The sequence below is a fragment of the Candida parapsilosis genome, contig 006110, assembly GCF_000182765.1.
Source record: "Candida parapsilosis strain CDC317 annotated contig 006110".
Taxonomy (NCBI): domain Eukaryota; kingdom Fungi; phylum Ascomycota; class Pichiomycetes; order Serinales; family Debaryomycetaceae; genus Lodderomyces; species Lodderomyces parapsilosis.
The window spans coordinates 121,601-141,407 of record NW_023503284.1 but is presented as its reverse complement, the minus strand read 5'-3'; the positions used below and the strand labels follow the sequence as shown (position 1 = coordinate 141,407).

The 19,807-nt window shown below is 38.9% G+C and overlaps 10 protein-coding genes across 10 annotated transcripts; 5 read left to right on the top strand and 5 right to left on the bottom strand. All coding sequences in view use genetic code 12, as the record gives it.

The window, feature by feature from the left end:
* Positions 1-403: 403 nt before the first annotated feature.
* Positions 404-1,099, top strand: YPT52 (Rab family GTPase; the record flags this gene model as incomplete). The annotated part of the gene is made up of 1 exon (XM_036811825.1): positions 404-1,099. One exon carries the CDS (start codon positions 404-406, stop codon positions 1,097-1,099), a length of 696 nt encoding a protein of 231 aa, XP_036668223.1.
* Positions 1,100-1,344: 245 nt separating this feature from the next.
* RPL4B (60S ribosomal protein uL4) lies at positions 1,345-2,436 on the top strand (the record flags this gene model as incomplete). Its single annotated transcript, XM_036811824.1, has 1 exon — positions 1,345-2,436. One exon carries the CDS (start codon positions 1,345-1,347, stop codon positions 2,434-2,436), a length of 1,092 nt encoding a protein of 363 aa, XP_036668222.1.
* Positions 2,437-2,718: 282 nt separating this feature from the next.
* RBE1 (sterol-binding protein) lies at positions 2,719-3,705 on the bottom strand (the record flags this gene model as incomplete). The annotated part of the gene is made up of 1 exon (XM_036811822.1): positions 2,719-3,705. One exon carries the CDS (start codon positions 3,703-3,705, stop codon positions 2,719-2,721), a length of 987 nt encoding a protein of 328 aa, XP_036668221.1.
* A 3,321-nt stretch (positions 3,706-7,026) lies between these two features.
* Positions 7,027-7,665, bottom strand: CPAR2_700640 (uncharacterized protein; the record flags this gene model as incomplete). The annotated part of the gene is made up of 1 exon (XM_036811821.1): positions 7,027-7,665. The coding sequence occupies one exon, from the start codon at positions 7,663-7,665 to the stop codon at positions 7,027-7,029; it is 639 nt and encodes a 212-aa protein (XP_036668220.1).
* Positions 7,666-8,836: 1,171 nt separating this feature from the next.
* On the top strand, positions 8,837-11,365 carry IML2 (Iml2p; the record flags this gene model as incomplete). The annotated part of the gene is made up of 1 exon (XM_036811820.1): positions 8,837-11,365. One exon carries the CDS (start codon positions 8,837-8,839, stop codon positions 11,363-11,365), a length of 2,529 nt encoding a protein of 842 aa, XP_036668219.1.
* Positions 11,366-11,401: 36 nt separating this feature from the next.
* On the bottom strand, positions 11,402-12,340 carry CPAR2_700620 (uncharacterized protein; the record flags this gene model as incomplete). The annotated part of the gene is made up of 1 exon (XM_036811819.1): positions 11,402-12,340. One exon carries the CDS (start codon positions 12,338-12,340, stop codon positions 11,402-11,404), a length of 939 nt encoding a protein of 312 aa, XP_036668218.1.
* A 97-nt stretch (positions 12,341-12,437) lies between these two features.
* Positions 12,438-13,367, bottom strand: CPAR2_700610 (uncharacterized protein; the record flags this gene model as incomplete). The annotated part of the gene is made up of 1 exon (XM_036811818.1): positions 12,438-13,367. The coding sequence occupies one exon, from the start codon at positions 13,365-13,367 to the stop codon at positions 12,438-12,440; it is 930 nt and encodes a 309-aa protein (XP_036668217.1).
* Positions 13,368-13,581: 214 nt separating this feature from the next.
* Positions 13,582-15,255, bottom strand: CPAR2_700600 (E3 ubiquitin-protein ligase; the record flags this gene model as incomplete). Its single annotated transcript, XM_036811817.1, has 1 exon — positions 13,582-15,255. The coding sequence occupies one exon, from the start codon at positions 15,253-15,255 to the stop codon at positions 13,582-13,584; it is 1,674 nt and encodes a 557-aa protein (XP_036668216.1).
* Positions 15,256-16,139: 884 nt separating this feature from the next.
* On the top strand, positions 16,140-16,511 carry PAM16 (import motor complex subunit; the record flags this gene model as incomplete). The annotated part of the gene is made up of 1 exon (XM_036811816.1): positions 16,140-16,511. The coding sequence occupies one exon, from the start codon at positions 16,140-16,142 to the stop codon at positions 16,509-16,511; it is 372 nt and encodes a 123-aa protein (XP_036668215.1).
* A 144-nt stretch (positions 16,512-16,655) lies between these two features.
* Positions 16,656-19,142, top strand: SET3 (histone-binding protein; the record flags this gene model as incomplete). The annotated part of the gene is made up of 1 exon (XM_036811815.1): positions 16,656-19,142. One exon carries the CDS (start codon positions 16,656-16,658, stop codon positions 19,140-19,142), a length of 2,487 nt encoding a protein of 828 aa, XP_036668214.1.
* Between the last annotated feature and the right edge of the window lie 665 nt (positions 19,143-19,807).

Sequence of the window (19,807 nt, the reverse complement as noted above, 5' to 3'; positions counted from 1 at the left end):
TGTTGTACCTGCATACAATTGCACAATAAAAAAAATTAAAACAACCAGCACTAGCACCAGCACAACATTCTTTTCTCTTGCCGAGAGAGAGAGAGAAGGGCAAACGAGAGAGACGGAGAAAATCAAAAAAGAACAAAAAGAACACACACACTAACACACACCCACAAGTCACACAAGTCACACAAGTCACCAAATAATTAGTTTTAACCCCAATTAGAGGGAAAAGATATCATTAGCAATAGAACCTTATTAAGCATAGCGAAGCATAATAATAATACACACACACACACAGCTACATCAACTCAGACACATTCTCAAGCACAGTAGATTGCCCACATACAGAAAAACCCATTTCGCTTATCTCACACAACGTTTCACACTAACACAATCCTAATCACTAATCATGGCAACCCCGGCACAACAAGGTGATTCCTCATCAGCACAACAACGTTTTGTTCAATTCAAACTAGTTCTTTTAGGAGAAAGTGCAGTTGGTAAGTCATCTATAGTACACAGATTTGTCAAGAACACATTTGACGATGCTAGAGAATCAACCATTGGAGCTGCCTTTTTAACGCAATCGATTACGATACCAGAAACACAAACAACGATCAAATTCGAAATATGGGATACTGCTGGTCAGGAACGCTACAAATCATTGGCACCAATGTATTACCGAAATGCCAATGCTGCATTGTGTGTATACGATATCACTAGTCGCAATTCATTTGCCAAGGCACAAGATTGGATTAAAGAGTTGAAGAAACAAGCACCAAGTGACATTGTAGTGGCCTTGGTTGGAAACAAGTTGGATTTGGAAGATAATAGAGAAGTGCAGCTGGAGGAGGTTGATGAGTACATTTCAGAATTACAAACCGATGGATTCAAGATAATTAAAGCTGAATGTTCGGCCAAAAATGGTGATGGAGTTGTGGAATTGTTTGAAGCAATAGGTAGAGCTTTACCTGTAGAGGAAGTGCTTGCAGCCAATGCCAACAGGTCGAGGCAAGGGGACGCTGCTGGGGGTGGAAGAAGACCCGGCGGTGTTGACTTGAATAGACCTAAGCGTGCGCAAGCTCAAAGTAGTTCATGCTGTTAAAAAGAAGAGGGAGATACGCTATTGTATTATGTTTTGTATAGTATAATGTTGAAGGAAACCCTACATAGTGTCGCCAAAATGCACGACCTTTTTTTTTCACATAAATTTTTTTATTTTCTTTCTTCTCTTTCTGTCTCTCTCTCTCTCTCTCTGCAAAAAAAAAAAAAAAAATTCAAAAAGTGAAAAATTTTTCACCTTCCCACCTACACAAACCTTTTTCTTCATTAACTAAACCACTTTACAAAATGTCATCAAGACCACAAGTTTCCGTCATCTCCGTTCAAGGTGAACAATCATCTACTCAATTACCATTGCCATCAGTCTTTTCTGCCCCAGTCAGACCAGATATTGTCCACTCTGTCTTTGTTAGAATCAACAAGAACAAGAGACAAGCATACGCTGTTGCTGAAAACGCTGGTCACCAAACCTCAGCTGAATCATGGGGTACCGGTAGAGCTGTTGCTCGTATTCCAAGAGTTGGTGGTGGTGGTACCCACCGTTCTGGTCAAGCTGCTTTTGGTAACATGTGTAGAGGTGGTCGTATGTTTGCTCCAACCAAGACTTGGAGAAGATGGCACGTGAAAGTTAACCATAACGAAAAACGTTATGCTACTGCTTCTGCCATTGCTGCTTCAGCTGTTACTTCTTTAGTTTTGGCTAGAGGTCACAGAGTTGAAAACGTTAAGGAATTGCCATTGGTTGTTGGTAACGAATTTGAATCTGTCCAAAAGACCAAGGAAGCTGTTGCTGTCTTGAAAGCTGTCGGTGCTCACAAGGACGTTGTTAAGGTTATCAAGTCCAAGAAGATGAGAGCCGGTAAGGGTAAATTGAGAGGTAGAAGATTTACTCAAAGAAGAGGTCCTTTGGTTGTTTATGGTGAAGACAAGGGTTTGGTTAAAGCTTTGAGAAACATTCCTGGTGTTGAAACTTCATCAGTTAAACACTTGGGTTTGTTGCAATTGGCTCCAGGTGCTCACTTGGGTAGATTTATCATTTGGACCCAATCTGCTATTGAAGCTTTGGACTCTGTTTACGGATCTGAATCAACCAAATCCATCAAGTCCAACTACTCATTGCCAGCTAACATTATCTCCAACACTGACGTTACCAGATTGATCAACTCTGCTGAAGTTCAAGCTGTTGTTAGACCAGCTGGTGAATCCACCCAAAAGAAGGGCCATGTCTTGAAGAAGAACCCATTGAAGAACAAGCAAGTTTTGTTGAGATTGAACCCATACGCCAAGGCTTACTCTGCCGAAAAATTGGGATCTGCTAAAGCCGAAAAGTCTAAAGCTAGACCATCCAAGGGACAATTTGCTTCAGTTTTGAAAAACTAAAGGTAAACATGTGAAAGTATAGGTTTTGTATAGATAATCTATGTGGAACATTGCCCTCTAATCAGGAAATTTGTAAGGAAATTTGTAAGGAAATGTGTCGCTTTGAACAATGCTGCGCTACATGCCATGTGTCAAAACAAAGTATTATTTATACATTGATACATTGATTAACAAAACGATAACTAAAACAAACAAACAACAAATAAAACTTTAGAAAATGAACTAGAAAACTAACTATAACCGAAATTTATATCTTTTCAACTTGTGCCACGTCTGCACTCATTACTGTAACTGCACTTCACCACTGACTGGACGAAGTACATTCTCTTCAAAGTATGACTTACCAGTAGTCCAATCAGTTCCAACAATGTTACCCCTGCTATAATACTCACAAATGGTGTATTGTCTCCAAGCATTATTACAAGTAACATAAGCGCAACCAACTTGTGAAGTAGCTTTCCAAATCAATTGTGTGAAATGTCCCGTTGCCGAAGAGTATCCTGGTGAATCAAAGTTATAATCTTTAATTTCATTATACCATGCATTGACGGGTGAATCACCACCGGGGTATCCAGCAGCCAAGTTTTCTCCATAGGGTCCACCAGAATGGACTAATTGGACATTGTCACATGAAAAAGTACGGGCGGCGTAGTCGACTGCGTATTGGGCCAAAGTGTCGTTCCAGCTCAAGTTTTGTACTCCATGGAGGGAACGGACACGGTTGTGGGCAGCTAAGATTGTGTTGGCGAATGCGGCGTCAGTGGATGGGGTCGATAATTGACTTGATGATGATGTTGCTGGTGTTGATGAAGTGGTAGTGGAGGATGAGGTGGTGGTGGCTGGAGCGGTTGTTGGAGCCGATGTAGTGGTAGTGGAGGATGAGGAGGAAGAAGAGGTGGTTGGGGTAGTTGATGTAGTTGAGCTTGTTGATTGTGTTGATGTTTCGGGTACCGATGAAGAGCTAGTTGTGGGGGTAGTGGCAGTAGAACTTACTTCTGAGCTTGAGCTTGAGCTTGGGCTTGGTGCAGCTGGTGTAGACGACGTTGATGAAGTTGAACTTGGCGAGGATGTAGAAGAAGTTGAAGTAGTGGTGGCAGTTGGTGGTGGACCGTAGATTGTAGTCAAACCTGTTTTTGTAGTGGTTCCAGTAGTAACAGTGACCCAATTGGTATGAGTAGTATCAGCAGTGACGTAGTTGGTATATATAACTGGAGCAGCTTCAGCAGCAGCTAATATAGCAGTGATTGAGGAAAAAGTGGATATTCTCATAATGATCAATTGTGAAGGGTATTTTCTTTTAACAAAGTCAATGAATGAATGAATGTAGTTACTGTTGTTGACTGTGTTGATTATTTACCAAATGAGTGTATATAAAAGAGAGAGACTGTGTGTGTGTGTGTGGTAATGAACGGTGATGCTTTTGAAAAAATGGTCAATTGACTTGAGGGTAAAATTGTTGGAAATTACCAGTTTATATATGGCCGGAGACAAAGGGGAGGGGGGATAAGAACAGAACGAGATTTTGGTAATGGAAAGAAATAAGTTAAAACCCAAAAAGACTTTGTGAATTTTTTAAAAACTCTTGTGTAATTGATTCATTGTTCATCAAACTGCAAGCTTTAACCAACTCAATATTAGAAGGCTTCCACGCTTAATCCAAAAATGCAAGAAAAAAAAATAAATTCAATCTTGCTATAATAATACTTTTGCATCTCTCTCTCTCTCTCTTTTTGTTTGTATATATTTTTTGCAGTCGATATATTATAATTACGTGATATTACACAAAACATTTTATGGCGATGCGTTTGCTGGCTAAAGTCGTTTTTTTTTTTTCTTTTAAAGCTTTGTGTAAGAGCTGCTTTATATACAGGAACAATTCCTAATGGGGATTTTTGAACCAGAAAAGAACAACAAAATAAAAGACTAAAAATGAAGAGGAAAGGTACGTGTGGGTGTATATAGAATCAGTACAATTAGTGTTTTCCCCACGGCCAACCCAACTGAGTTACAAGAATGGTGGTTAATTCTATCCTTCCTTTGTTTTACAATGCTCCACTTTGACAAATTTTTGCGTCAAGTGAAGCACTTTACTGATTTGATTTCATTCAAAAAGTCAACTCAAACAAAAAACACCCAATTAATCTATTCCACAACTCTGCAAAAAAAACTCTCATGCAGTAGAGCTTATTTACACTTACATCTCCTTTGATCATATAGTGGATAAAACCTTTTTTTGGTTACCCCCTGTCACAAAAATTTCCAAACGCACTTCTTTAGGCGTGAACCATAAGGTAAAGAGTTTTCCTTTTTTGGCCTAGCATGAAACTGCCTGACAGTAGTAAAGAGAAAACCCATTCCCGATTTAGATTCTGAAGCAAGACAACACCGAAGACTATATTCACAATAGATATATAAAATAAAAAACACGCTATTGTTTATAATACGTGCTGTTTATTGTTTACACTTTTGATTGATGGTTTTGTGTAGAGTTCTTCCTTTTTAGATCTGTTTTTTTTTTACTTTCTGAGGTTTTGTGGTTTGCAAGCCATGCGACCTTCAACTTATCCGAGAAAAACCAACCAGAAATTGGGTTTGAGTCCGGATGTTTTCAATTGAAAGGCGCTGTTGTTGCTGTTGTTGTTGCTGTTGTTGTTGTTGATGACTTTATAGATCACTTTCCGGCCAGGGCGCAGATACCAATGCCATCGGATCTGGGAATCATGCACGAGGTACCAAAATGACAAGATTGATTAAAAAGTTAAATTAAAGATCCGGATTCATTAGTTTTTAATCCACGGGATTAAATCTCAGTTAGCGTTTTTGTACTAGCTGATCCACTTTTGGAGGTGCAAACATGATGAGGTTTAATATAAACTAAAAATACAGCTTCCTAATGCGAGAGCAATACTGACTATGCTTCACTTTATAAAGCCTCTATTCCGTTATTGGTAATTTATGTCATCGAAAACGTGCAAAGGCTAGCAGCCAACGTTTCTGATTGGGAAACGCAACAAACTTGAAGATGGAGGACTGATGTCCATGGGAAAGTACGTGTAAAAAGAAACCTAGACTTTTGAAGAAACGCCAGTGGTGGTGGGCTCATAACCATAAAGTGGAGGAATTTTTTTCATTTTTCATTTTCATTTTCGTTTTCCGCGTTCTTCTGTCGTTGGTAAAATAGCTTTGCTTGTCAAATGCAAGATTTAATTTGATATTGTGTAAACCAGCTTTATAACTCACATCTTTCATCGTTGATCGTCGATGGTGCGTTCTTCCCAAAAAAAAAACAAAAAAACAAAAAAACAATCAACGTTATTTTTGTGTACTTGTTTTTAGATTTTTGCGTTGTTTTGGTTGTGGCCCAATATGGATGAAAAAAGTACCAAAATGGAGCGAGATAAAGTATTATTATTACCAGCACGAAATGTTCTATTATATTTATAAAGTGAGTGTCTTGTGATTGGCTGGAGCAGAGTATCACGTTTTGGGATGATCAAAGTAGCTTCCTATGTTGAATGTTGAAGACTAGAACATTTATTGCATATCCTGATCAGCTTTGGTCGGAAAAGTACAAAGTCAATCAGATTTGAGAGCCAATGGTTTGTGTCTAATAAGTTACAGTGATGAAGCACTCAATGCTTGCTCTGCACGAAGCTTTGCCTGGCTCACGAAAATTTACGTTTCAACGGTAAGTTTAGACTGAGACGATGCTTGCTATTACTTTGAAATAAGTTGCGTTAAAACCATCTGACTAAACCGTGAAAAAGGTTTTAGCGCACTAGAAAACCGATGCATCGCGTTCATGCAAATATTTACACTCATAACCATTGCGTGTTGACTCTCCTTTACTACAAAAACAACCAGTACAGAAAAGAACAAATTCAAAAGACAATTTGAATTTGTTTATGCTGCATATCTCTACAAGTAGACTTTTCTGTAAGCTTCTACACAACCTGGTCATCATCATGAGATGCATATACTATTGTTTCAAATTGAAAGTTTAAGAAGAAGGTGATTGTTGTTGCCGCTCTTGTTTTCTCAAATCCAACGACTGTAGAATAGGCTGTATCCAACAACAAATACGTCTATGATGCTCTACCATTTTTTGTTTTTGGAGTTTTTCTATTCCATTGTAGAAATTTGAATCATTGTTGACTTGCTAGTGCTCGGTGTTTACTGGTTGGAAATCAAAATGGTTCGTGGAAAGATGCATCTTTTAGTATGATAAATTTTTCTTGGTTTAGTTCTCATCAAAGTTTTGTACTACGATATAAACACGCCTTAAAAAACTGTCAACTAATGTTTGACTTCTCCCATGGGCGGCTAGGCGCGTCCTCAGATGATTATTGAGGAAACGCTGGCTTCAACGCGTTTTTTTTTTTTTTCCAGTGCATTTCCATGAGAAGGTTGCCACAATGTATAGGAGGAAGAGGGATCGTTGGTGTAGTTGTTGCCTAACACGATTGATCAGCAGCAAAGTCGTTTAATGCAGGCACCATTAATCGGAGCCATATAATACAATTTAAAGAAACATTTACAATAAATATAGTAAACCCCGGATATACACATTGGAGACACAATTGTACACAACTACAACGAAACCGAAGACTGCAAGTCATCTCCCTTAGAAGCCACCAATGCCAAAACTCTCCTTTCCCAAATATCCAAACTAACAGAAAACACATCAATCATAAACTCCTCATCATTTTCCGAAACTTCAAAAGCCCACATTTTCTTAAAATATCCATTGATATTATGCTTTAGTGAATCACCCAATGAAACTTTTAAACTATTGGCAACGGTAATCACATTCCATGTATATCTCACGTCATTAAATAAAAACCGAAGCCCCTCAACTTGATCTTGTGTGAATGAATTGTTGCTAAAGTAGGACAATTGACTTAAAATTTGTTTGTATTTCTCATGAAAATTGGAGCTAAAATCAGATTCCGTAGCTCCAACGTCTCTAATTGCGTCTCCATCTTTTAGATTATGTAGTAAATGATAAATGTTCAACATAAATGTCACTTCATCACAACACAATGTCCTAAACACTTCTAAATGATCAAAATTAACAAGCAAACCCGCTTCCTTCAAATCCCCTTTACCCAACTGTGGTTGGTATTGTTGTGGTATACGAACATATGGAATCAACTGCGGTTTTGATGTAGACTTGGTGTTGCTTTTGCAGTTGGCGAGTTTGAATAGTTTAGTGAATAGTTTAGTCATTTGAGTACTAAACAAATAGCTAATAAATATAGTTTGAGATAATATAGCAAAGAGGTGATGCAGCAGGAAACCTTGCAATTTTGAAAGTGAACAAATATATGGAGAAATTGTTTCGGTATTTGAGTACACAACCACATTGTGCTTTCAAGTTGAAGGTACTTTTTTTGATATGCTTGATCAAGGCTCGCAATTCTTATATATAACTTTGTAATACGTCAGGCAAAGAAAATACTAGGACCCGCTTTACTTTGATAGATCCAGGGACACCGCCATTGTAAACTTTGTTTGCTGGTCACCTCGGTGGATATGGTGTGGTGGACCATTTTAGAAATCACCAACAGGTTAACCTTTCCTCTCCATGTGACACCAAAGTCTGTTCAACTTTTTAACCTTTGAAGCATCATCATCATCATCACGTATGTCATCTTTGATCTGTAATACATTGTTATAACAGTGTCAGCTGAGAAACCATGTGTCTATTTGCCACTTCTTCTCGTTCGTTGTTGTTGTCTGGGGCGGATTATCACATGCGGGGAGGACCTGCATATAAACCACACGGCGAAATCGTAAGACAGAAAAGAGTGAGATTGAGGGTTTTTTTTAAGACCGGTCACAGTTTGATGTTCTAGCAAAAGCTGGTGAGAATCGAATGTTCCTTATCAGGTGCTATGGCAAAGTAATAGCTCCAATCAAATACATGACAAATCTCCAATGAACACCAGCCCTCTTTAATGTACTCTATTTTATCTCGCCGTTAATGTGGCGCGTTTGACTTCAGCACATCGGAAATAAATTGACTTCATCTCCGCGTGAAATGCCACCAACATTTTCGAAAATACTTCCAGCATCTCCAAGCCCCCAACTACGCATTCTAGAGGAGCTCTACTATTACCCCTATTTTACTGCCAAAACTAATGTCCAGTTTACCCGTTTAAGAGCTGCTGCATGGTCAAACCGTGTGGTTGTTGTTGTGTATTTCTTTTTTGTTTCTTTTTTTTTTTTTTTCGCTCACTCTCGCTCTCGCTCCGCCTAATTTACTTTTTTCCTAAAGTATACGAGATCAAAAGGTTTTTAATTTTCCACAAATTGACATTTCAGAGATAGCAACAACGACAGGTAAACCCCACTTCCTCAGTCCTCATAGCTCAACGTCCAAGGAGATTTTACAGCCATGTTCAAAGGTTTGAGAAAAAAGGCATCGATATTGTCACTATACCCCACAACATCAAATCAAAATACTGTGGAAAATGCCTCAGCTCTCAACTCCAACAGTAATTATGATAAGATTTTAAAGCAAGTGCATGATTTCGAATCTGCTTTGAAAGCGATGGACTACCTTTTGGATGATCGCTCGAACGAAGGGACAGCTTTGTTGAAAAAGGAGGCACAAACAGTTGTCGAGGATGATCTGCCTCGAGCCATTTTCCCATTGGCTTTAGGAATGATGGAATTTATCGAAGCAACTTTGGGGTTTGAGCCAGAAGTCATGGCCAAAGCACACAAAACACTTTCCGAAGCAGAGAATGCCTCTAGTAACAATTCAAAATACAATACTCGTTACCAATTGGCAACATCCACAATTTACCCACCAGGAACCGAATTTCAAGTAACATTGGCAGAATCTACGTTATTAAATGCGTTGTTGATGTTGTTGAAGGAAAACAATGGGGTCGTTGAAAGTGCCAAAGCATTGTTTAAGCTACGAAAAGCGTACCAGATCTTGGATTCGGTACACAAGAGAATGCAAGAGCTGGAACCGGTATTCAACAAGAACTTGGCTAAGTTAAAGAGAAAGGCAGCTAATGGTATTGGAAAGAGCAATGGAGTGTTTTTGAACAACAATAATCAATCGATTAGCACAGTTGACTTGCCTGGGTTTGATGCTCTCAATGGCTCCTCAAGTTCATTGCCCCAGGATATAAAATTGATGAAGGATTTGGAGAAGATTTTCTTGATGCGGAAAGCTAGGATCGAAGGATCAAATTTGGGGAATACTGAACCACTCAACATGTTTGAAGATCTGAATAGTTCCATCACACTTGCAAAGAAAAACTTTTCTGAGCCCCTGGATGTACAGAATAATAACTCAGATGATGATGAGTTTGAAGATGCTATGGAACATTTGGCAGTGAGCGATGCACCTAGTTCATTTGTCGGGTCAAGTGCTCAATCTATTCTCTCTTCAGTTGACACGTCGCCAAGCTCGCAGGGAAACGGATCAGATACATATCTCCATGTTTCCACAACTGATGAATTTATTCATTCTGGAGTGCAGTTGTGTTTTGGTATTTTACAAGTTGTATTGTCGTTGATCCCACCAGCTATTGGTGCAGTATTGTCCATTGTTGGGTTCAAAGGTAATAGGAGTATTGGGCTTCAACTTTTGTGGAGAACGGCAATAACCTCAAGAAATGTCCATGGTGAATTGGCATTGCTATTTTTGTTGGTGTTTTATGATGGACCGGTACAATTTGTTGATACAGGATTTAGATTACCCGAGTCCAAAGAGGACCATAACGTCATCTCATTGAACAACAAGTTGACTGTCCTGGAGGAAGAGTTGGAAAAGATTATGGATAATCCACCACTTTACACTAGCCAATTGTTGCGTTCAGCACGTCAACATTTCCCACATAACGCCTTGTGGATATTGCAAGAGGGGAGAATGTTGGCAGCAGAGGGTGATTTGGTAGGTGCTAGCACTCTTATGCAAAATTTCACAGACGATCCAAATAACAAGATTCAAATGAAACAAATTGAATCATTGTTGATGTTTGATCGTGCTATTATCTACATTTATATGCACGAGTATGATAAAGCAGCAAGGGACTTGATTCACTTGATCGATATCAACTCGTGGTCCAAAGCCGTGTACTTGTTTATGGCTGCTTCGTGTTATCTTGAGAAATATAGAATGATCAAGATGGGTGTTTTAAAAGGTGGCCCGACGGAAGCTCAAAAGTATGCTGATTTGTTTGCTAAAAACATGAAACTCTCGTTGAGTTATGTTCCTGGGCATGGTCACAATGCCTCAAAGAAAGGTGGATTGGGAGGTAGTGGCAAACAAATGCCATTTGATAAATTCTTGTTGCGTAAACACAAGCACATTGAAATGAGAAAGAAACAGTATCCTGACGTTCAATTGGCAGATTTGGTTGGTACTTCATTGATTCATGAGTTGGTATATTTCTGGAATGGGTACAATAGAATGACCAATGAACATTTTCAAATTGCATTGAAAATGTTGGGATACTCTGGCGCTCCAAATGCCGAACTTTCAGCAAATACCAATAAGCATTCCTTTGCAGTGATTCAAGAAACCGAAGATGAAGCAATGATACGATACTTTCTCCAATCCGTTTGTTTGAGACAATTGGGTCAAATGAAGGAAGGTAAACGAATTCTTCAACAGTATGTGTTGTCAAAGATTGTCATTTCCGATTCCCCGCAATTTAAATTCCACAAGATGACATACAGTCCGTACTTGTACCCCACAGCATTTTATGAAAACACCATGTTTACTTGGGTTGAAGAAACTGGGCCAAATTCCAACATTGACGTGAAGAAAGCTGTTGCTGATAGTAAAGCGTGGTTGAAAAAAGCAGAAATTGTAGGAGATGGTGATTACGAGTTGAGTAATAGAACCAGTATGCGTATAAAGGCAGCTGGCGATAGATTAGACCAGTTAGCAAATGTATAACTTTTCTATAGACTATTATACATTTAGTGAAATTTTTTAGTTGAAGTAGGAATCAACCAACTTGGCAGCCACATTGAATCTGAGTAGGAGAGTCACAAGCCACGCGATGGCCAAAAGGGGCAAAATACCAGCTACAACAATCAATTGTAAAACTCTTGCTGGGTTTCGATCATTCAGCTTGACAACATTTGATGAAATGAATGGCAATGAATTGAACCCATAAAATGTCACGACAAAGTAGTAACCGATACTTCCAAAATATAGTGAGTTCCCCAAAACCAATGCAATGATTGATTTCTTCATTCTTATAATTGGTAATAAGATAAATTGGACGACATATAGTAAACACCAAATAACCAAAAACGAATTGCAATGAATGTCAAAACAAAAACCCCATTCGATATAGTTTGCACTATACTTGTTCAACCCCACTTCCAAGTTGAACAATTTATTAGTCGCCAACCATGTCACTGTAGCAATGACGATCCCAGTGAGGTAAAAGTCAACCACCACCATGTATAAAATCAACTTGAAAATATCCCACACCGAAGGCGAGTATGCCAATCCCCATGCGATTGCACTCACGGAAAGGAAACCAGTGACCAATATCAAAAACGATGGATCATCTCTCGTATACGATGTTTTCCCGTCCGGTTGTTGTTGCTGTTGTCGGTAATAGTAATGCGATCGATACATCTTTTTCGGATTAATGATTAAATGAAAAATCTCCCATATCGCCGTTTCGAAATCCAATGTACTAGGTTTGAATAGTCTTTTAACCATTTTCCTGACATTTTTGAACTTGTTTTTGAATTTGAATGACGTGGAGTTGTGATGGAATGTAGGACGAGGGATATATAGTGACGACGGAGTTGACGCAATTGACCCAGCTCGAACTGATCCATGCTTTGTAGATGGAGTGGATTGAGGGAAGAGGTCCTGGGTAGTATATGGCAAATTGAGTCGTTTAGTCATGGGCTTAGTTCTGTAATGGTCCAAAGTTCATTATTTGTTGGTAAAAAAAAAAAAAAATCGGTACAAATTTTGTTTGATTTCCCGCACTATAAAAACACTATTCACTAAATATAGAATTTGCATCATCCCAGATTTGCTTGAGCTGGAGATCGGTGTTGCCTGAGGAGGCTTTATGTGATAGAGAATCCTGATTGTGGTGTCGCTTTATATATCCCAAAACACCGATATCAGATTCAATTTGTTTCTTACTAGCTTGCCGAGACGAAAATCGTAGTCTGATTGTCGTGTATTGTGCCAGAATGATTTCGTGCTGAACCTTCCAGTCGTAATTGATCACAGGTTGGTCTGGTTGCTCATTTTGGTAAAGATCTTTAAAATCTATTAACTTTTGTTGTGTTCGATTAAGTTTGGTGGTGTAGGTTTCTGATGATTTGAGTGCAAGATTATGCACTATTTCCTCAAAATCAGGCTGACTATCTTGACTTTCAACCAGGTCTATTTCATATTGAGTGTTATCTGTTTCTTCTCCTTTAATACTGAGCCTCTCATCGCTGCTGGATGACTCTCTTCTGTAGAACGATGCCAATCCCTGTGCAAAATTAGACATTTTGTCATAAAGGCTTGAATTGCGAGGGGATTGCTGTGGTGTTAGTTTTTCTAATTCTTTGAACGAGTTGTCTGTGCTCAAGTTTATACTCGATGCGACTGGGTGTTTGGTGTTATACTGGTCATCAAGCATAGTGAATGGACTTATCTCTTTCGAGGGGGTGCTAGTTGGAGGTAAATCGTATGAACTCCATCGTTTGAATTCAGGTCTATGGGTATAATTAAGGTCCCTCTGTCTCTGATGCGGTGCTTGGGTCAAAGACCTAGTGAGTGACGTTCTGTGGTTTACTGCCTGTTGGAGTAATTCTTGACGTGATTTTCTTGTTCTTGAGTCTCTACTTGGTAGTTGGAATTCGTCAAGTGGAGCCCCTCTAGTTGGTGTCCTTCCTCTTTCATGTGTGTGCTTGCGAATCAGCTTCATGCTTTTGCATTTGATAATATCTATCCCTGCACCCTATCACAAGCATTGTCTCAAGATATGTTGATGGTAATTTTTTGATATCAATTTTATGCAAAAGGGTCCTTATCTTCACGTGACTAAATTTCATTAATATTTTTTTTTTTTCTGTTATCAACGAATTAGAATGAGTTATAAATTTGCCATAAAGAGTTTCAGTTTCCCTAAACAGTATAAACTATATAGGATCAAGACGGAGTAATTTTTCCTTTAGATTTTCCTCAGCGCTCTTGACTAACGTTTTTCTTCGCAAGTTGACAAACTCTGCAAGATTGATAATGTCCTTTTTTCTTTCCAAAATCGTTTCCACTTTATCGGGTTTATCAATGGCAATGATTTTTTCAAACACTTCCGACAAATCTTCAACAGTCTTGTTTAAAAAATCCTGATTTGTTTCAAAAATTTGTGAGAAATTCAGCTTGGCCAAGTAGAAGGCAAAACAATATGTCCATTTCAATGTTTTTCTCCCATTCTGTAAAGCTCTCATTGCATCAGGGAGGAACTGGACATCGTTCCAAGAGAGGTTCTGTTGACCCTTTTTCCTAGTCTCCTCCATGTATAACTTAGTAACATTATCAATTTTTTGCAATGTCTTTTGATCACCTTTCATTGATGATTCATGGATAGAATACCGTTTATAGAAATGCAAATACCTTTCCAATGTTGCTCTACTTTTGTTCTTGCGAATTTCATCTTCCTTTGCATTATCTTTGAACCTGTTGCATGAATAGTTGTTTGAGTGGCTGCTCCAATCACCAAAGCAGATCCAACAGAATTCGTGTTTGCACTTTCTGCATGTCATATGGTTACATCCTCCATTCTTTTCAATCGAAGTGTGACACTTGGGGCATGAATGAGTGTTTGCATCAATCCAGTTTGCAGTCTCAGAATCGTCTTCACACTTTTTCACCCATGCTTTAACCAACCAACAAGGACATGGAAGGTGATTTTCATAATTGCATTCAAAACAAAATTCGTGATGTTCAGCACATCCTACAATGGGGATTAATGACAAGTCAATAGAGCCGGCGGTTTGTTTAATCGAAGATGCATCAGCTATTTCTGTAAAGCTGGTACAATCAGTGGCAGGACACCATTTAAAGTTGTTCTTAGTGTCGACCCACTCCCTTACCGCGGTGATGAGCATGGGGTTTTCTCGAAGTGGCTTCTCAGCAACAATCAAGGTCTTTTCTGATTCGATTATGGCTATCATATGAGCAATATCTTGAAACGGTATAGTGTACCTGCAACTAGGATCCATACACGTTATCAACCGACCATTATTCACTTCATTCATAACGTAGTGATGATAGCACTGAATGCAAAACTGATGATTACATGTTAATGAGTAAACTTGTGTTGATGGGTACGTGTCGCAACATATAAAACAAGTAAAGTCATTGGCTGTTTCAAAATTATTGTTGGACTTGCCGCACGGTAGACCACACTGCTTCATTAGATTGCCTTTATCACCAAAATACGCGTCCAAAACTTCATCCAGTTGCCATTTTTTCACATACAACATGGCCAACAAGTCACTAACGGAACATCCTTCTAAGTTGAAACTTTGCAACTTTTTCAACGCGTTGAGAAACTGAGATTGAATAAAACTTTCTATGCTCCAAGGATGATAAGGAGTTCCATTGTACCCGACATTAACCGCGTCATCATTGAACTTTGATTGTGGAGTATCTAAGGACTTCTCTGTGTCAAATAGCTCGCCATCATCTGATTCAAACGAGATATTAGAGCCCTCTTCAAATTCTTCTTCGTCAGATTCTTCAAATTCATAATACTCAAGCTCTTCTTCCTGTTCTTCGTCGTCACTGGGGTCTCTATCTCTCTTTGTCATGTTGTGTAGGTGATTTTGTAGAAAAAGATTGCTGTTAGTGGTACCAAAAAGAATAGGAAATTAGGAAAGAGAGAAAAAAAAAACAAGATAGGAGTGCAGATTCCATATGAGTCAGGAGAAAGATAAACTGGTGGAGGGGGGAAGGAAAACCTTGGAGGGAGTTCTAAGCAGCTTAGACCAAAAATTAAGAATGAAATTAACGTTCTCTTCCTGCCAAACTAACTGGTGTTTGTTGTCAGGAAGATTTTAGTTACACAACAACGGGGTAGTTCCGACCAAGTCGCGACTTTCTTTCTTGCGACACAATAACAACAACCCTCGGGATGTAAAACACACTATATGCAGGAACAACAATCCTTATTTAAAGAAAAACTTTTTCTGCGTAAAAATTTTACACACACTTTTTCTTCTTCTTCTTCTTTAACATCAGTAGTGTTAACTAAATGATTAACATTTTTACATTCATAAGAGAAAGTAGGATGCAGAGGTGTAGGTGATCTTTGCTTCTGTATTTCTACAAAGATTATAAACCCAAGCTAGTCAGCTACAGCAACGTCTAACAAACGTCCATTGTAGTTGACTCGTTTCATCTCTTTAGATTGATACGAACTTTATGCCCAACTCGATAGTGGTTTTTACACAATTGAATTCACTCTTGGACATGGTTCTACATTTTTACAAACATTTGTTGAGTAGGCGTCGACGCCGACGTCGATATCGCAATTGAGATGATGTCGTTATATCGTAGCTTACGTAATGCCAGAATTCCTGTACGAATTTTCTTTTTTTCTCTTCTAAAAAAATCTCTCGACAAAGTTTTTGGTCATGGGTGCTCAAAAGTTTTGCCCTTTGATTCATCTAAATCATCACAAAACATATACACCATGGCTCACAGATTGCTTGTAAATGTGATATTTACCGGTGCTTCGGTATTTGGTAGAGCATTCACGGAGGCATACAAACAAGCAGCCAAGGCGTCAGCTGCAGGCGCTGCTGCCGGTGGGCCAGCCAAAGCTGCCTCTCAAGGAGGAATATCCACCGAGGAAGCAATGAAGATATTGGATCTAGAGAAGAACGAGGTATCCATTGATAAGCTAGAAGAAAAGTACAACTACTTGTTTGATGTCAACTCGAAAGAGAAAGGTAACTCATTTTACCTTCAAAGTAAGGTATATTACGCGATGGATACATTGAAGAAGGAGCTAGAGTATTTAGAGAAGTTGAAGGAAAACAAGAATGGGGCGGCGTCTAGTTGATGATGTATATAGTTTGTAAATAGTATATTGTAATCTAAACGATGTCCCTCGTACAAGGGAAACAAACAAACACACAAAATTTCATTTTTTTTTCTATACGAAGGATTCAACACACTTTGGAACCTATTCTTTTTCCAACAATCTATGGGTAATCAAGACGAAGAACAGCTACTAGAGGATGCATCAACGTTGTTGATGTTTGCCAGTGCTGCTGCACACCAACGCTCTCCAACAGAGTCAGCGGCATCACCACCACCACCACCACAACAACAACAAATAGCAAGTCAACAAGAAGTGCCGTCGCACATAGTCACCATATCAACGTCAAGCCAATCACAAAATGTTCAACAACAAGATCCAGCTCCGAAGCGAAGCTCTATACGTAGTTTGATGAATGTCGATCCCGAGCCAGAACCGGAAATCAAACTAGAATCAATGCCTTCACGCAAAACTGCCTCGCCTCCCTCTAACTTACCAAAGCAAGGTGTGTTCAAAAGGGCACACGAGAGAAGCCGATCAACACCAGATGGGCAAAAACTTATGAGTCCAACTTATGAACGTGGAATAGATTTGAGGAAAGGAGAAAGAGATGGAAATAATGCAGTACTTGCTGCTGCTGCATTGACTGCCGCGGCTGATATACCATTCCCATTAAAACAGGTTGAGAATCTGAGGATACCACCCTTGGAGACATATCAAGTAGATCAAGACTCGGGAATCATTGGGTGTATATGTGGAATCGAAGATGACGATGGGTTTACCATTCAATGTGATATATGTTTCCGGTGGCAGCACTGTGTATGCATGGGGTACGAAAATGGAGAAGAGGTTCCAGAAGATGAGTACAAGTGCTATTTTTGTGATCAACAAAAATGGAACAAGTTTGATCCAAACATTGCCAGAGAAAAGACATTGGCTAGGTTAAATGCTGAACGATTAGAACAGGAAAAAAAAGAGAAGGCAGCAATAGAGGAAAAGATGAAAGAAGCAAAAGTTGAGAATAACAAGAGAAAACACCTGAGCTCTGACAAGGGTGAGAAAAAGAGAAAGACAGAGGAGAAGGTGGAAGTTAAGGAGGAAGAACCTCAAGAAGTGAATGAGGATTTACCGAATAAGGATAATGAGCTATTGGAAGAAGGAGTGGTTGCTGAACCCTACCAATCTGTGTATTACCAACTACGAGAAAACGACTACAAAAGGGAGGGTGTACGGAAGTTTCTTTCCAATTGTGGCACCGAGTTTTACAAAGAGTACGTTAATTTGCCAAAAGAGAAGGTAGAGAAGTTGAATGTCGTGGTGATGTCTGAAAATGAATTTAAGTCACTTCAGAAAAGCAGATTGATTCGACCAAAGTTGGCAAAGTATTTTCAAGACAATAATCGATTTGAAAAGAAAAAGAATTACAACAACACCAAGATAGAAGTTAAACTGTACACCGATAACCAGAAGCAAAGGTTTAACGGGATTTCAAAACTTTCGTTGTTTATAAGCACAGCAGACGAGTCACTTGTTATACCAGAAGGCACACCAATTATTGAATATTTGGGAGAAATTGATTTTTTCACAGACTATTGTAACGACAAGATTAATCAATACCCACTTTGGGGGACCACTAAACCAAAAGTTTTGAAGTCCGCGGTCTTGTCAAAAGATCAGCAACCAGTTGAACTTGTCATTGATTCAAGGTTTGTTGGCGATGAAAGTCGTTTTATCCGAAAATCGTGTTTGTCGTCAGCAAATTGTAAAATACGCCCAGTGTATATCCCAAATACAAACACATTCAAGTTTCTTGTGGTGACATCGAAACCGATTGTATTGAAGGGTGAAAATTCTGATGAAGAATTGCGTTTACCTTGGGAATGGGATCCAGATCATCCGATATTGAGACTTTATGAAGACAGCACTGAAAAATTTGAAAACTTGACTAGTGATGCCAAATCAGCCTTGATTGCCTATGTTGATACTATTTTACAATTTGTCGAATGTGGCTGTTCCACAAATTCCAACTACAACAATTGTGCCATTTTCAAGATCAAGAAGGCCACTAGTTATTTGATGAGATCAACACGAAAAGCTGCCATAATGAACAACACTGGTGCCAAAACTAAGGAAGAGCTAGTTTTGCCACGTCCAAATAGACAGTTTGTCAGTTGGAAAGAGAGAATGATTGAACGGGATAGACAATTACAGGAAAAGCTACTACGGAAAGTTGATCAAGCTATGAAAGTGGAGGCTAATGAACCACAACCCAAAGTCAAACCTAAAGTGTTGTTTAAGGTACCTTTCAAGCAGGAATTGTTAATGCGTACCTGCCAACAAGCGCAACCCATGGTGCAAGTAACGACTGAGACGGAAGAAGCCGATGATACTACTTCAAGCGTCGACGACCTAGCAATTCCTATCATGCCAGAACTTGTAACTAGTATTGAATTGCAAGTTTGTCAGGAATTGCATTTGAATGAAGGTGAAGTCAACGATAATGCAAAGAAAGGTGATGAGGTACGTCCGTTGAGTCGTAAGCATCTGCAAGTGCAAATACATTCTTCGAAGGAACGTAGAAGGTCGACAACGGAAGAAACCAAACCGACAAAGAAGTTGTCGCTTGCTGAGTATATCAAGGCAAAGACGTAGCTGTGTGTGTAATTTGATAATAGACGCTCTATGTATTTAGGAGCAGGGACAGAATGTGTAAACCATTCATGAGTATACTCTGCCGTGTGAGTATTTTTTATTCTTTATTGTTTGTAGGAGTTACGTGTATACAGTTTGACACGGTATAGACGACATCAGCTATCAAGTGGGGGGAAAATTTCTCGTGGAGGATATAAACAGTGCTGCAAATTCTCTCTTTTTCTTTCAACATAATCTTTTTTCCACACTTCTCTTGCTTTCAGACAAGATGTTAGGGGGGGGAAGAACCGTTGACTCCAAGTATTTGAGTTATATTCTTTGTCGCGTCATTGATCTAAGAGTAGCATCTTTACAACTCATTACCGTTTACATTGTGGTTGAAAAGCTCTTTCACAGGGATTTATTTTTTTATGAAATTTGCAGATGAATCCAGGTACAGAGACTGATCCCGGTGGGAAACTTTAATCAATAGCATAAAAGATATTGATTTTTGTTCTAAGGAGATCACAATCATTATTCACTTATCTTGAATTATCGAATGTTTTTGCAACAATGGTCGTGTACTTTTTGTCACGAATACAATGTCGTGTCGTTTACGTTTTGAGACACGTAAAATGATGTAACATCTACAATGTTATAGAGTCAATTACTTACAGTGGAAAGTA